The sequence below is a fragment of the Apis cerana genome, linkage group LG14, assembly GCF_029169275.1.
Source record: "Apis cerana isolate GH-2021 linkage group LG14, AcerK_1.0, whole genome shotgun sequence".
NCBI classification, from domain to species: Eukaryota; Metazoa; Arthropoda; class Insecta; order Hymenoptera; family Apidae; genus Apis; species Apis cerana.
Genome location: NC_083865.1, coordinates 8,344,624 through 8,358,796, shown reverse-complemented (window position 1 = coordinate 8,358,796; position 14,173 = coordinate 8,344,624). Strand labels below are relative to the sequence as shown.

Below are 14,173 nucleotides of genomic sequence, written 5' to 3'. Positions count from 1 at the left end.
AGAAAAAAAAAAAAAGTATCACGAGCTTTTTGCCAAGCTTTTGCGAGGGCACGGGATATATTCTCTGTTCTGAATATCGATGTCCTCGAGAAACGACGAAAACGTAAGAATGTCGGAGACTATTGTTTCGTTTGCAAGCAGCCGATTGTCATTATACATAATTACAAATTAATTATTCTTACTATTAATTATAGTTCACCAGATCACCGCCATCATCGTTATTATTATTATATAATTGATGTGAGTGTGGACAAAAAAAAAAAAAAAGAAATAAAGTGTACGTAGTAGAATGCTCCGTTTATCTTTGTCATCCGTCGTTCGAATTATTCTTCTTCGCGAGACGTTTATCATTTTTTATCTTTTTCGATCTCTTCGTTTTCATCGATCCGATATAAATGGAAACTTAATTCGTTTATTTGAGAATACAAACGAAAGAAAATACAGTGATACAACTTAACTTATACAACTAGGATTTTTTTTCACGATATTACGAAGTTTTTTTTTTTTTAGAATTATCTTTAGATTTTTAAATGCTAATATTTTGTCAAAATTTTTTTCCTCCAGCTTCCCCTCCCTCAGTTTCCTTGAACAATCTGCATCTCCAAACTTTTCCTCACTCTGTTCACGTTTTCTTTTTCCATATCGAGAATTTTACCATCTTGAATACTGTTACCTTCGGTCGGTGATAATTTCTCGATTTCTTCTATTTTTATCACAGAGTTCTCTGAAATAATCGTAACATTTTCTTTTTCAATATCAACAACTTTATTACCCTGTATACCGTTATCTTCGATCGACGATAATTTCTCCATTTCTTCTATCAATGCAACAGAATTCTCTCTGAATATGATCGATTCTGATTCATATTCTTCATCGATATTCTTCGTTGGATCCTCGTCTTTTTCCGAAGAAAAATCATCCTCTAACAAATTCATGAAAAATCTCCTACTATCCTTGAAATACTAAAAATAAAAATAATCAATTATTGATATTCGAATAAACGAGGTAAGAACGTATACGAAGACAGAATTGAAATTAATCGCGATTGTTAACTAACGTTTTTCTGACCGCAGGTAGGGAAAGATGGATCGAGCAACGATTTCCCTTTGGCCATAGCTTCCCTGGAAATCTTCATCAATTTATCGGCCGATTTCTTCCCCTTTAATCTTTCTTCCTCGCTTTTCGGGGCATTAATTGTTTTTAATATTTTATCTTTCAATTCTGCATCCATCACAGGATCAGAATCGAGAAATAGCTTCTCAACTTCGAGTTCCTCCACGTTCGTGGTCGCGTCCTCCGAAATTACTTCGATCAATGATTTTGTTTGTTCCTCTTTCGACTGTTTGGTCTCCCTTGGCGATAGAACGTCACGTTTCTTTTCCTCGTGATCCGATTTATTTTTTTTCATGAAGTCCGGCTCGATCAAAAGCTTTCTTTTGCTGTCTATCTCTTCCAGATGTTTGCAGAATTGTTTGTACAGATCCGTGCACATTTTTGACTGCTTTTGGGCAATTGAAGATTGCTTCAAAAGATGATCAACCGATTTTATATCTGAAATATAATTATACTTCTTGAAGTGTTATAGAAACTTTTTAAAAAATGTTTAAGAGAACAACTTACCAACTTGTTTATCGATGGATGAGTCCGATTCCTCAACTTCTCGATTATCTTGAGAATTTTGAACGTTGAAAAATTTTTTCCCCTCCATCGCTCGATGTTGCTCGTTTGACGTTGACCCGATTCTCTTATCCGAATTCTCCGAAGTTTTAAATATGTCAGAGGTGATGTTCAAAGCTGTACAAGTTAAAAAGTCCTCTTGATTATTCTTCAAATCCCAATTCCCCTTCGATTTTTTACTTATTAAATCATCTATGCACCGATCTATCAGAGGCGATTCCTTCTTCATGAACTCCCTCGCCTCTTTTATGAAATGTCGTTTACATTTTTCGGATATTCCATCCACCATCTTTTCGCTGCTTGTTGTATTTTGCTCGGCGTCCATCTCCTCGATCAAATGGAACTTTTTACTGGCCACGTCTTGGCATTCGCAATCGCGCGATCTTTTGTGCGATTTAGAAGATATCGTCGATTTTTCAACGTTCGAGGAAGAGGACTTCGCGGATTCCCTTTCGGACGCGGTCTCTGCCGATTGGATCTCGTCGTTATCACCCTGCGCTTCGATAATTTTTACATTATCAGCCTTATCTCCTCCTGACTCTCCTGATACATCCTGATTCGTATTCGCCTTTACCTGTTCGTCGATTTCTCTTGGTTTATCGTAATTGTTGATTATTGTTTTAACAGACTCGCTGTCCGATATCTCGTCGTCGGTGGAATTTATGGATGTGACGTTGGCGGTGCTTGGTTCCATGATTTTTACATCAACAGGCTCGCTCTTAACGCTGATTATCTCTGAATTATCGATATCCGAAGAAATTATGTCGATACAACTCGCGGATCGTGTTGTTTCCTCGGCGGTTTCGTCTATTTTCTCCAATGTCAACAATTCTTGGGAACTGAGCGATTTCCTGGATCGATTTTTGTCGATCCCGCTTCTATAATTCATCTCGTTGAACAAAGAATTGTACAATCCCGAGAGGCGATCCTTGCTATTATCGCTTTTAACAGATTCGCATTTTAGCATGGCGTCGTCCTCATCGGTTTTAACATGAGCTTTCACATCCTTCAACAAAATTTGAGGACACTTCTTCAGATTCAATAGATCGTACACACCTTGGCAAGGTGAGACGTCCTTCTCGTCTTTAACCACTTCTTTAACATTCTTCGAAGCTTCTTCTCTTTCCTCTCCTCCTCCTTCTTTTTTCTCTTCTTTATCGACCTCCACAATTTCGACCCTCTTGACATTTTTCGATCTCTCCGCTTCCTCTCTCTGCCTCAAGATCTCTTTCACCTTCAACTTCCTCTCCTTCGTGTCCCACCATTTGAACGAATCTTTCTCCTCGCCCACCGATGACTCCCCCTTTTTCGCTTTATCGCTATCTTTGAACACAAACTTGTTCTTCTCCACGAATTTGTCCATTTCAACGCAAAACTCCTTCATGTCCTCCCTGATACTGCTCAACTGGCCGCTCAAAGGATGTGGTTCGTCCTTTCTTCGATAATTGTCGAGGATATCTTTGGACGGACATTCGTTGCTTTTATCTTCCTTCCTTTCATCGCTCTTCGTGTGCAAAATATTACAAGAAACCGAGACACTTTTAAACTTTCCTTGCTCTTCGGCTGAAAAATAGAAAGAATGGAATCAACAATGGATGGAACCGTTTTCTTCTTATTACGTATTCGTGTTAATCTTAACGTAACGTGACACGTTTCTCCGACTTACAGCAGGATGGAACGATCTCCTTCTCGCTCGTCCCTACAAATATCTCGCGATCGACCGTCGATGGATCATCGATCGCATTTCGTTCTTCCAAAATTCCCTTCCCCATCGTCGTCCTCTCTCGTATCTCGCCAGCCACGAATTCCTTCGCATCCTCCTCTATCACCTCCACCAACTTTTTAACGCTCCTACGAGCGGGGACCTTCGAAAGCGTGCGAACGAATAAGAATACAAAAGTGGAGCGTAAAGAAAATTGTATTCTTAAGAGAGAAGAGCAACAAGATTGGAGAAATCGAATCGATGTTTTATCTTAATCGTGGAAATGGAAATGAAATATACCTGAGTTTTCCAGGGTAACAAAATTTCGTGGCCTCGATCGAGCGAAGAAGCTTGCCCCCCTTCCTCCGCCATCGCCCTCCTTCCGTCACTTTTCTCGATCCTCGATTTTTGCATCGGTCCGTCATCCTCCTCTTCGCTCGACGACGAGGACGCGGAGGAGCTGTCGGAGGATGAGGACACCTCCAACTTTTTCTTCTTCTCCAGATTGAGCTTGAACGTTGATCAGGCCGGCATAAGGGGTTTCGCGTGGTGAATGATCAAATAGTGGATGGGACCGAATGGGTGGTGATATTATTCGAGGCACGAATTCTGTATCAGACCTTGACAAAACTAGTTTCTTACCAGTTCGTCGCTCGTGCAGACAACCGTGGTCGTGGCTACTTCTTCGTCCTCCTTCGTCCTTTTCTTATCCTCCGCCTCCTTTTCGGACGTCTCGACCGGTTTGCACTGCTTCCTTTTGTTTATCAGGGCTTTCGAGGGCGGCACCACGAGAAAATAGAAATCGAAACAGGGTAACAGATTAGATAGACGCGCTTCTACGCGTCTTACGTATGCGTATCTGAAATATTCCACGATCTCGTTTTCCTCTTGATAATCGGACGGGCGAAAATTGTTTCGCGTGAAAAATATTTTCGATAAATTCGGTGACGAGTTTCAACACGCGTCCCCTTTATATATAAATAATCGGTAGAAAGAGAAAGAACGTAGGAGTGAAAAATTTCGGATTGCGTCGCTTTCCTTTTTCCCCCCCTCTCTTTTTGTTTGTTTTCGGCGGGGTTTTTGTCCGTCTTTTTCCCGTCAGAAGAAATAAGTATGCGATAAGCAAGAGGAGGAAAAAGAGAGTAACGCGAAAGGGCGTTTGAGGGTTCGGAAAGCAACTTTCGTGCAGAAATGAAAAAGTGCGAAAAAATCGAGAGCGACCGTTTGGTTGAGGAGCCAAACGAGTCCTATACATCATCTACCTTTCGATTTTTACTCACCGAGCACGCTATCATTGATTTTCTTCTGCTCCGCCTCGATCCACCGTTTCCTCTCGGCCGCCTCTTCCTCGGGCCCCCCTCGCATCCTGTCTTCGTAACAGTTTCGTTAGCTTGTAACATTGAACCGACTCTAAATATCAAAACGTGTTCTCGCTCCGTCTCGTTCCACGACACGAGCGCGGTCAATACGGTGCAACAATTTTACTTGTTATATCGCGGTACCGATCCCACTGTCCAAACTGGACCACGGACTTACCAAGCCTCGGCGCAGGCACGGTCTCTTGGAAATACCGGTCTATCGTCTAGATACTTGAGATTCTTACACTTGAGGATCATAGTCTTGCGATACAGTTTGATCGCCTTCAGGATCGGATTCCCCATCAGGGACACGACGCGCAACTCTTTCATGTCTCCCAATATCTGGCGAACATTAAAAACTTTCGAATCGTTTTAATAATAATAACAATAACGATAGTAATAATAATAGTAATAATGATAATATCAAAATCGTTACTTTACAATTTGTTCCGCGAGCAAACGAGTCGGATCTCGTGGAAAATATTATTATCGTAGGGCGTAGGTAGTAACTAGAGTAGTCTATCTCCTCTGGAATATGTATACACGTATTTCCAATGTTTAAAGGAAGGAGAGAGAGAGAGAGAGAGAGAGGGGGGAAGAAAAAAGGAAGAAAGAAGGAGAAGGAGAAAAATATTATGCAAAGACGAGACTGGTTACAAAAGTAGCGCGGCCACCACCACTTTCGTGTTGTTACGAATTGTGAAATTACATCACTGGTTGAAATCGGCCGTGGAGACCACCTGAAGCAATCACCGTCGAAGCGACGCCAGATGCTTAAGGAAAACATAACGGACTCACATTAACGACTTCGTCGGTGTCTATCCTGTTGTGAGAAATATCCAGTACCGAGAGGCTGTCCAGCAATCGGAGATGCTCAATGTCACCGGTACTTTGCAAGTAGTTGTGCGACAGGTTTAGAGTATTCAGGAACTTGAGGCTATCTGAAAGCAGAGGCGCGTCAAGGTCAAGGTCATCAAGGATACCCAGCGTCGACTCGAGTCACCGAGATTCTCAATCCTTCGTATAGTGTTGTAAGAGAGGTTCAGAGTGTCGAGCTTGGTCAGGTACTCGAGATTCTCGATCTTGCTGATCAAATTATTGTGAAGGAACAAGCACTTGAGCTCGCTCTGATTCTCCAGATTCGCGATCTCCCTGATCCCGTTGTTCTCCAGCCACAAACACTTCAAGCCTGTATACTTCTCGAGGTTCTCGATGAAAGAGAAACCTGAAAAGGGAAATCTTCTATTGCGAGAAAAATAGTGGGTATATTCTATCTTCTTTTTCTTTCTCTCTTTCTTTCTCTTTCTCTTTTTCCTTCTCTTTCTCTTCCTTCCTTTCTTTCTTTTTTTTCTTTTTTTTCTTTTCTTTTTTTTTTTTTTTTTTTTTGAATTGCTACAAAAACGATGCGATAAAGTGGTACTTTGGCAGCGTTTTTTATTGCAAATTTATAACATTTCAGTGTATACAATGTATAGAATTTTTTCATTTTATATTTATTTATTTATTTATTTATTTATTTATTTATTTATGAATAATATATGAAAAATTTTGTTACGATTTTTTTTCTTTCCTTTTTTTTCTTTCTTTTCTTTTTTTCTTTTCTTTTCTTTTCTTTTCCTTTTTTTCCTTTTTTCTTTTTTTTTCTTTTTTTTTTTTTCTAGTTAGATTCGTAAACGAGTGATGCTCGTGTTAAAATTAACCTTTGTAATGAAGATAAAGTACGTCGTTCAGATGCGGTGTTTGATAAAGTTTGTGCTGCTTGCAGTGCTTCTTCAAAAACTCCTCGGTCATTCTGGAACCAGATACCGTTTACTTTACCAAACATAAAAATACTATATCACGAACATGCCGATGTAAATGCATCAACGGATTGCACCGGTTCAAGGCAACTGTACCTGGCGCCGTGTTTCTTCTCGTCGAAATCGTACACCTTCCCCTTGATGTAAGTCCTCTCCGGTTCCTTCTTGAATCGCCAGAACAGCGAATCCTCGGTTTCGTCGATAATGTCCTGGACGATGCCTTGGACGGTTGACTTTGTTTCTGTCGACGAGGTCTCGTCGACGATCGTCTTCGCGCGCTCGCCTTCCTCCTCCTCCTCCTCCTCCTTCTTCTCCTGCTCCTCTTCCTCCTCCTCCTCCTCCTCCCCCTCTTTCGAGGCCTCCTCCGACATGCGGGTACCGTCGTCACCCTCCACCTTCTCCTTCGCGATCGTATCTTGGGTATCTCGCTCGACCCCATCGATCGCAACCAGATCCTCGTCCACGGATTCTTCCGTTTCTGGTATTTTTGGAATCACTTGGAGACATTCTTGCAACAATTCCGCGCGACGCTTCTCCTCCTCGACCACGCTCTTTTGAATGGTTTTGAATTTAAAGCTCTCCGCTACTTGATCCTTGGTCAAAGGCAGCTCTATGTCCTTCCCTATATCGATATCCTCCTTCGCCTCGTCCGAACTTTCGTCCGACCCGCTCTCGTACTCTTCGTTCGCGGACTTGGTTTCCGCGACGAGTTTCTCGATCTTATCGAACTCCACCGACAGATCCTCCAGAGCCTCGTTCTTCCTGTTCTCTATCTCCGCCTTCCCCTCGGCGATCCTCTTCAACTTCTCGTGAGCTTCCTCCTCGCTTCTCGGACAGTCCGATTCCGTGATCTCCGCCAGTTTCTCCAAATACTCCTCGGGAGAATTCAATTCCACGAACTTGGACCCTTTCCTTTGATCCGGAGGGATCAACGTCACGTTCTCTCCCGTGAAACTCGCCTCCTCCCCCTCCTCCTCCTTCGTTTCGTTCGCCGCCGGATCTTTTCCCGCCTCCTCGACGGCCGGCTCCTCGACGATTTCCTCCAAGATGACAGATTTGCTCGATTCCTTCGAGTACATGGCGTTCAATTGGTCTATAGTCGCCTCGTACTTGGGCTCCTTCATACTGTCCCTGTATTTAAAGTACGCGGATATGTTCACATTTGGCGAGGAGTAAATCAGGTTCCCCTCGTATTCGTCCTCGGAATCGCTCGAGAAATCGTCCATTCTGCTCTCCGTCTTCAACTCTATTATCGTCTCCTTGCCCACGTCCTCGTCAACCGTCTCGTCCTCCTTTCGACTCGAAACGTCTTGGATCTTCTCGATTATCACCGACTCGATCCTCGCGGAAGTTTCGTCCTCGTTCACGTTGTCGTTGATCCGATCGCTCGAATCGGCCTCGAGATTATCCCCGTTTCGATTCTCCTCCTCGTCCTCCTTCGCCCCTTCGTTCGCGTCCGAATTAATATTCTCGGCCACGTTGCGCGAATCTTGATTTATCTCGAGTATAGAAACTTTATCAGAGACGACAAAATTGTTGTTGTCCAGCTTCTTCTCGCAGCTCTCCTCGAACGACTGTTGATAAGAATTCGGGTACGTGTCGTTCTCGTCGAGGACCAGGGCCTCGCCTTCCTCGGCGTCGTCGAAGGTCAAAGTGTCGTCCAAATCGCTGTCGCTGTCCTTCTCGGCCTTGGTCGAGTTGTAGTAAGATTGATTCTCATAGGTCACGTCGAATATAGCGTTACAGTCGAAATACGAGAGCCAGTTAGAGTCGTCGTCGTTGTCGACTTCTGGTATGGGCTCCGGGGTGGACGCGGTCGCCAACGCCTGCTCCTCCGACGTGCTCTCGTTCTTTTGCAATTCTACGCCCATCTTCGTGAGAACGTCCAACGACGAGGCGGAAAGGACATCGAAATCCACGGACGAATCTTTCGGTATCTTCAAAAACGGAAAGGGATCGATTTTAATTACCTTTTCTTCCCTTCTTTCTCTCTGCAGATATTTTTTACGGAGGAAAAGTTGAAAAATTCGGAGAAACGAAAGCAGTTTCAATCGATTCGAGGCAAATTAATCGGCTCTCTCGTTGTTGGAGAGATTTTTCAATTTTAAGGATAAAAATGTATCGTTGACGTAAATGCGTGCGATTAGAGTGTCGATCGAAGTTAACCTCTCTCGTGCAACGAGAAAAACTTGTTTCGTCTTCCAAATTTTCAATAATATACGATGCAATATAAAATTAAGAGAAAAGGGATTCAACGGAAATGGATTCTAACCGATTTTTTAATCTCTGTTTCCGATAAAGTGATACTACTTGCTGCAGTGTCGAGCCTGGTTTCGGCCGAGAGTTTTTTCTCCATCAAAGAGGATTGAAAGTCGCACTCTTCTTGCATTTTACCACGTTCCTTTATATCTAACACTACTGTATATAGAAGCTAAATCTTCCGTAGGCGTGTGAGAAATTTGCGAAAGCGATTATTTTAACATGACTCCTCAAAAATACAAGAAACTCGCATTGACAGCACTCGTTGCCTAGGCTTCGTTTGATCGATACAGTCTCGCAATCTTTCTCGCATTTCAGATGGGTTTGAATAACCATAATAACTCGATCGAGAAAGCGTTATCGATATCAATAACGCGCCCAATCTCTAAATTTTTTACCTTTCTCTTTCTCTCTCTCTCTCAAAGAGAAAATAATATAAATGCGAGACGAGAGGAGGAAAAGGAATGGCGAAATCGTAGAAAATAGCAATTTGGTTTCTAAATTGTTGCGCGTATCAGTATTACAACAATGTAGCCGGATACATTGACAGTTGACCCGTTCATCCTTATTTTAACTTTGCCGTATCTATAAGTCGAGGCAAAGAGAACGAATCTAGGAGGTGAATCTAGGAAGGAATAATTTCGAACGAGAACGGAATAACGAATCAAAAAAAAAAAAAAAATTAATATATCTCGAATGAATTGCTTATTCTAAAATTCTGAGAATAAAAAGAAATTCCGAAACAAATATACATCGAAATGTATCCGCTGATTTCGCGAATATTTCTCCTTCTTCGAAACAACCGATCTTTGGAACTTTGAAAAAATTCTGAAACGAAAAAAAAAACGTCTTAGACCTTTAAAATTCCGAGAGAGAAAAAAATATATCGTGTTGAACGGGTATTTCTCGTTCGATGCTCTCCTTGGTATAGATTCGCTCGAGAGAAAGAATTGCGCATGCAACGAAGAAGGAAAAAAAATCCCTAGATCCGTGAAGGGCCACGAAGGGGATTCGTTTGTTATCTGCTCCTAGTTTATATAGTTTATATCTCGATCTCGTATCTATTCCTCGGCCACCTCGTTCCGTTTTTATCGCCTCTGTCTGAAATGCCTGCTCGATGGAAACTTGCCTCTTCTCCGCTCGAGCCGAGGTTCCAGCCGAGGCGATCATCGTTCGAGAATGAATGCTATCAACATAATTCAACGGAAAAGGCTGAACGCCGATTCGCAGGCGTCGCGACGAATCGGGATCGATGGAAACGGGAAATCGGCTTTCAGCGAGCCAGCCCCTCTTCTTTCCCTCGAACCGATCTTTCCCGATCGTCTACTTATCGAAACACGTTTTTCTACGCAGCTAGACTCAACTTCTCCCTTCATCTTTTCTACCCTCGATTTATTCCTCCAGGATTTCGCTTCTCTCTTATCACGCCGTTTATTCCCTCGATGCTTTGTCGATTCCATCCATCCGATCGTTTGAAAATCTCTTGGATATCGCGTAATTTCTAGCTCGTCTCGCGGTGTGAAAAATGTCTGATGACGCGTGAAAAGTGTTTTGAAGAATTCAACGGAGAAGGACACTCGCGTTGGATAAGGAAAATCGATAATCGAGCGGATCGATAAAACTTGTTCTTTCTTTTCTTTTTTTTTTTTTTTTGTTTTCCTTTCCAGCGTCAAGGCGGTACGAGAATTCCGTACGACGCATATGAGATTTGGTTGATGCGCCGACAGGTAGATAACTCGGCACAGGGTCGGCGGAAACGGGAAATTGCACCACAGCTCCATATTCGAAGCGTTCCCTCCCTTTTTCTCGAGACGCGTCTTCCTGCGCAGTTTTCTTCGCCGCCTCCAGTCGCTATCTCAGACCGTGTGGAAATTAGATACTTGTCGGGTTAGATCGTATGCGAACGAACCAGTGACATCTATTCGGGACCTATCCAAGTGAACGAGCTCGATTTGTGCACACACATTTTTGCGCATCGTTCCAATCATCACGATACGTTATTTTAAATGTCTGCTATAAATGGAACGTGATCTCGAATAGTCGGTCATGTTTCAGAAAAAATATTTCGAAATGCTTAATATAGAATGCGATGACGAAACGGCGAGGAGGATAAATTTATCTCTCGCGCCGAGTTAATCGACTTTTTGTTTTCTATTCGGAAATAATTATGTTTCAAAATTATTTTTAATATATATATATATATATATATATATATGATATTTGTCATAGAAGCTTTCTTTCGTTCTTTTTTTTTCTTTATAAGAAGAAAATACAAATATATTTAATATTTCGCCCGGAAATAAAGAACGCGTCACTAGATTCCGATCACGCGTTAAAATGACTGTGCACTTATTGCAGATAATGTTTCTGGAACGTTTGACGTTTGCTGACACGAAAAGCCGAGAAGATTACAAGAAAGTTACACGTGTACCTTGACACCGCGTAATAGGACGCTTTTTTGCTTCTTTCGCGATAGCGACGCGAGCGAATATCAAATTTTTTTCTTTTTTCGATCGATATTGCATAACAATATAGTACATGTATATATATATATATATATATACATATCATTCAAACTGATCGCGATGAACAAATATATATAATTTGAATCGATTTCGATTTAAACGGAAGGCGCGAAAACACGATGTAATGAATATCATGGATGAAATGGTAATAAATCGATAAACCGATAAACCGATAACATTCAATGACTGGAAAATAATTTTGAATCCCGTCTATCGGCTTTCATGAGCCGGCGCGTGACCATGACCTCGACGATCAAGCGTCTCGCACTTCTGAACCGAGTTCACAGCTGCCACCTTTCCAACGCTTTTCTCCTCTCCCCTCCCCCTCGGTGTTGCGTCGCTTCCGCCGCGTGTTTCCGCGTGGAAAAGAAAGAGGAAAAGAGAATGAAAAAGAAAGGAACGACGAGCACGACGACGGCAGGAAGAAAAACAGCGCGGCGTCCTGTTGGACGCGCGTCGTTCCAGGAACGTTTTTCTTTCGAGAGTTGTCACGCTCGACGAGAGAAAGGGAGAGAGGAATAGGAATCGAATGGAAAGATGATTAGGAATAACGGCGGAAGGATTCGACACGCGAGGCTGGTGTTGAATTATTGAAGCATCGATGGAGGGAGACGGGGAGGAGGATTAAAAGCCTAGTAGAGAGAGAGAGATTAGAATTTCAAGAGGCGAATAAAAATATATACGTTCAACCGTGGTTAAATTTACTCCTCGATGGGTATCGTTCCGACCTTGATTTCGAAGATCGAAATCTCTTTGCCGATCCGATCCCGATCTCTCGTCGCGTTCGTTTCGATTCATCGATCGAGATTATGATATCGAGCATTTCGGAGGAGGATTAAAAATGTTGGCAATTTGGAATTTTCACAAATTCAACAACGGAGAAACAAATTCGAAATCTTTCCTATCTTCGATCTCCACTTATCTCCCCGAGTCTCGATAAGACAATAATTTAGTTAACGTTAATTAAAAAGAAAAAAATGAAAAAGAAGATTAATTTATTTCCTTCGAAAATTAATCCGTTCGAGAAAATATATCATACTTCTCGAAAAAAAGAAGAATCGAGAAAAGAAACGGTGAGGCTGAACGTTTTTTCTTTTTTTTTTTTTAAAGCCGACTAAATTTGACGCGTCTCTGCGAGACACGTCGTGACCATGACCTCGAGGATCGCCCATCACGCGCACCGACATCCCCGTTTTGTGTACCAACAGGCGGACGGAGAGAGAGAGAGAGAGAGAGAGAGAGATCCGATCGAACTCGTTCGAACGATTCGAATGCATTATGTAATTGACGGCTTCCGTTTTCTTTCTCCATATCTGGCTGAGCTTGCCAGCCCGGTGTACCCTCACATGTGCGTGGTTTTTGAAAAGCAAAATAGCCGTGGGTGGCCGGCTGTATACCTCTGCCTCGAGAATTAAGGATCCAGGGTGGATAGAATCGGCGGAATCGTATTTGAATATCACATTTGAATCCGCTATTGGCCGTGACGCGATTCTCCGCCACGATTGTAATTCGTTCGGATTTAAAGAGACCATAGAGAAGGAAGGTTCGTCGAGGTGCTGTTTTAAAATGAACCGTAAACCCTCAGCTGATCGCTCTTGTCGTTGTAAAATGATTTCGATCCAATTTTACGACAATTGCAATGCCTGATAAATTACACAATCACACAATTAAACGTATAAAAAAATATAAGAAATTAGGAGAAAGTTAGGACGGAATACGTTATTACGGGTTTTGGATTTTGCAAGGGGGGGAAAAAGAAGAAACGAAGCGATTCGATCGCCGCGCAAGGTGGCGAGTCGAAAGAGAAGCCGGTGTCTCTCGATCTGATGCAACCGCGTTTCACGATCGAGGCGAACCGAGTGGGAATCGAAAAAGCTCTCGAAGGTATCCACGTGTATCGGAGACAACTATATCGGAGGATATCGCAAGGTTTCGTCGAAACGGAATGACGAAAAAAAGGACAATTAGCAAGTATAATCAGTCTGTCAGCTGACCTATGACAACGTAACCCTGTCATCATTCTAAGGGCATGGCGCAATTTGGTATAAATTATCGAACATTCACGCGCGCGCGTATCGGATCGGGGCATCAGCAAGTATAATGAACTATCCAGCCGACCTATGACAACGTGTCGTCCTGGATGGAAATTCTTCAACTTTGTTAGCCGAGGGCCAACGCCGGCCCTTATCGCCCATCGTAATCCCAAACGCAAATCGACAAATTTTCCCGCGGAAAATTCCACGTAAAATAAAAAACTCCACAAATTTCATTCTCTACGATTTCTCTACGAACTTTTTCCTAAGATAAAGAGTGGAACGGATGGAGAGATTATTATTCGCGGTTGGAAGAAATCGATTCGATCGATTAATCGGACGGAAGCAGAAGGGTTTCTACGGATCGTTTATACGCAACAGTGAGCGAATTTGTTGCAACGGAATGCGAGTTGCGGGAAGAAGTTGCTCGGCCATTACGATGCGCAGCAGGAAGAAGAAAGGTAGTATCGATCGGAGTGCGTGATCGGAGAGCCGATCGAGGGAAGGAATCCGTCTTCTTCGTTCGTCGTTGCGTATAATGTTGGGAAAGATGTTGGAGAGGCGATGATGAGATTCGATGAAAGAATTCGATGCTCAGGTATCGATAACTGTTACAAAAAAGAGAAGAAGAAAAAATCAATCAAGACTTTATTCTTATTGTATAAAATTCACCGTTTATAAATTTTCACCGAGTTTACCGAGTGATATGGTCAACCATAAATCGCATCGGGTTTTCCATAAATTTGAATAACATTTTCACTTCCTGCGTTACCGCGTGGACCCCTACCAACTTGGCAGCCGACAATACGAGCTCGACGAT

The 14,173-nt window shown here is 42.5% G+C and overlaps 1 protein-coding gene across 5 annotated transcripts in view; it reads right to left on the bottom strand.

Moving 5' to 3' along the window:
* Window positions 1-392: 392 nt before the first annotated feature.
* Window positions 393-14,173, bottom strand: part of LOC107998692 (dynein axonemal assembly factor 1 homolog) — a 31,805-nt gene continuing 18,024 nt past the window's right edge. For 3 of the 5 annotated variants that reach the window (XM_062084533.1, XM_062084532.1, XM_062084531.1), the window contains 12 exons: window positions 6,633-8,473; window positions 6,438-6,529; window positions 5,741-5,962; window positions 5,536-5,678; window positions 4,916-5,079; window positions 4,660-4,745; window positions 4,022-4,149; window positions 3,680-3,889; window positions 3,344-3,542; window positions 1,621-3,240; window positions 1,058-1,551; window positions 393-962 (listed from right to left, as the gene is read on the bottom strand). In XM_062084533.1, the coding sequence (XP_061940517.1) occupies window positions 576-962; window positions 1,058-1,551; window positions 1,621-3,240; window positions 3,344-3,542; window positions 3,680-3,889; window positions 4,022-4,149; window positions 4,660-4,745; window positions 4,916-5,079; window positions 5,536-5,678; window positions 5,741-5,962; window positions 6,438-6,529; window positions 6,633-8,407 (5,520 nt within the window). In that variant the 5' untranslated portion in view covers window positions 8,408-8,473 and the 3' untranslated portion in view covers window positions 393-575. Of the gene's footprint in view, window positions 963-1,057; window positions 1,552-1,620; window positions 3,241-3,343; window positions 3,543-3,679; window positions 3,890-4,021; window positions 4,150-4,659; window positions 4,746-4,915; window positions 5,080-5,535; window positions 5,679-5,740; window positions 5,963-6,437; window positions 6,530-6,632; window positions 8,474-8,808; window positions 10,961-14,173 lie in introns of those variants that run through there. The other 2 variants (XM_062084530.1, XM_062084529.1) reach the window with 2 other exon arrangements.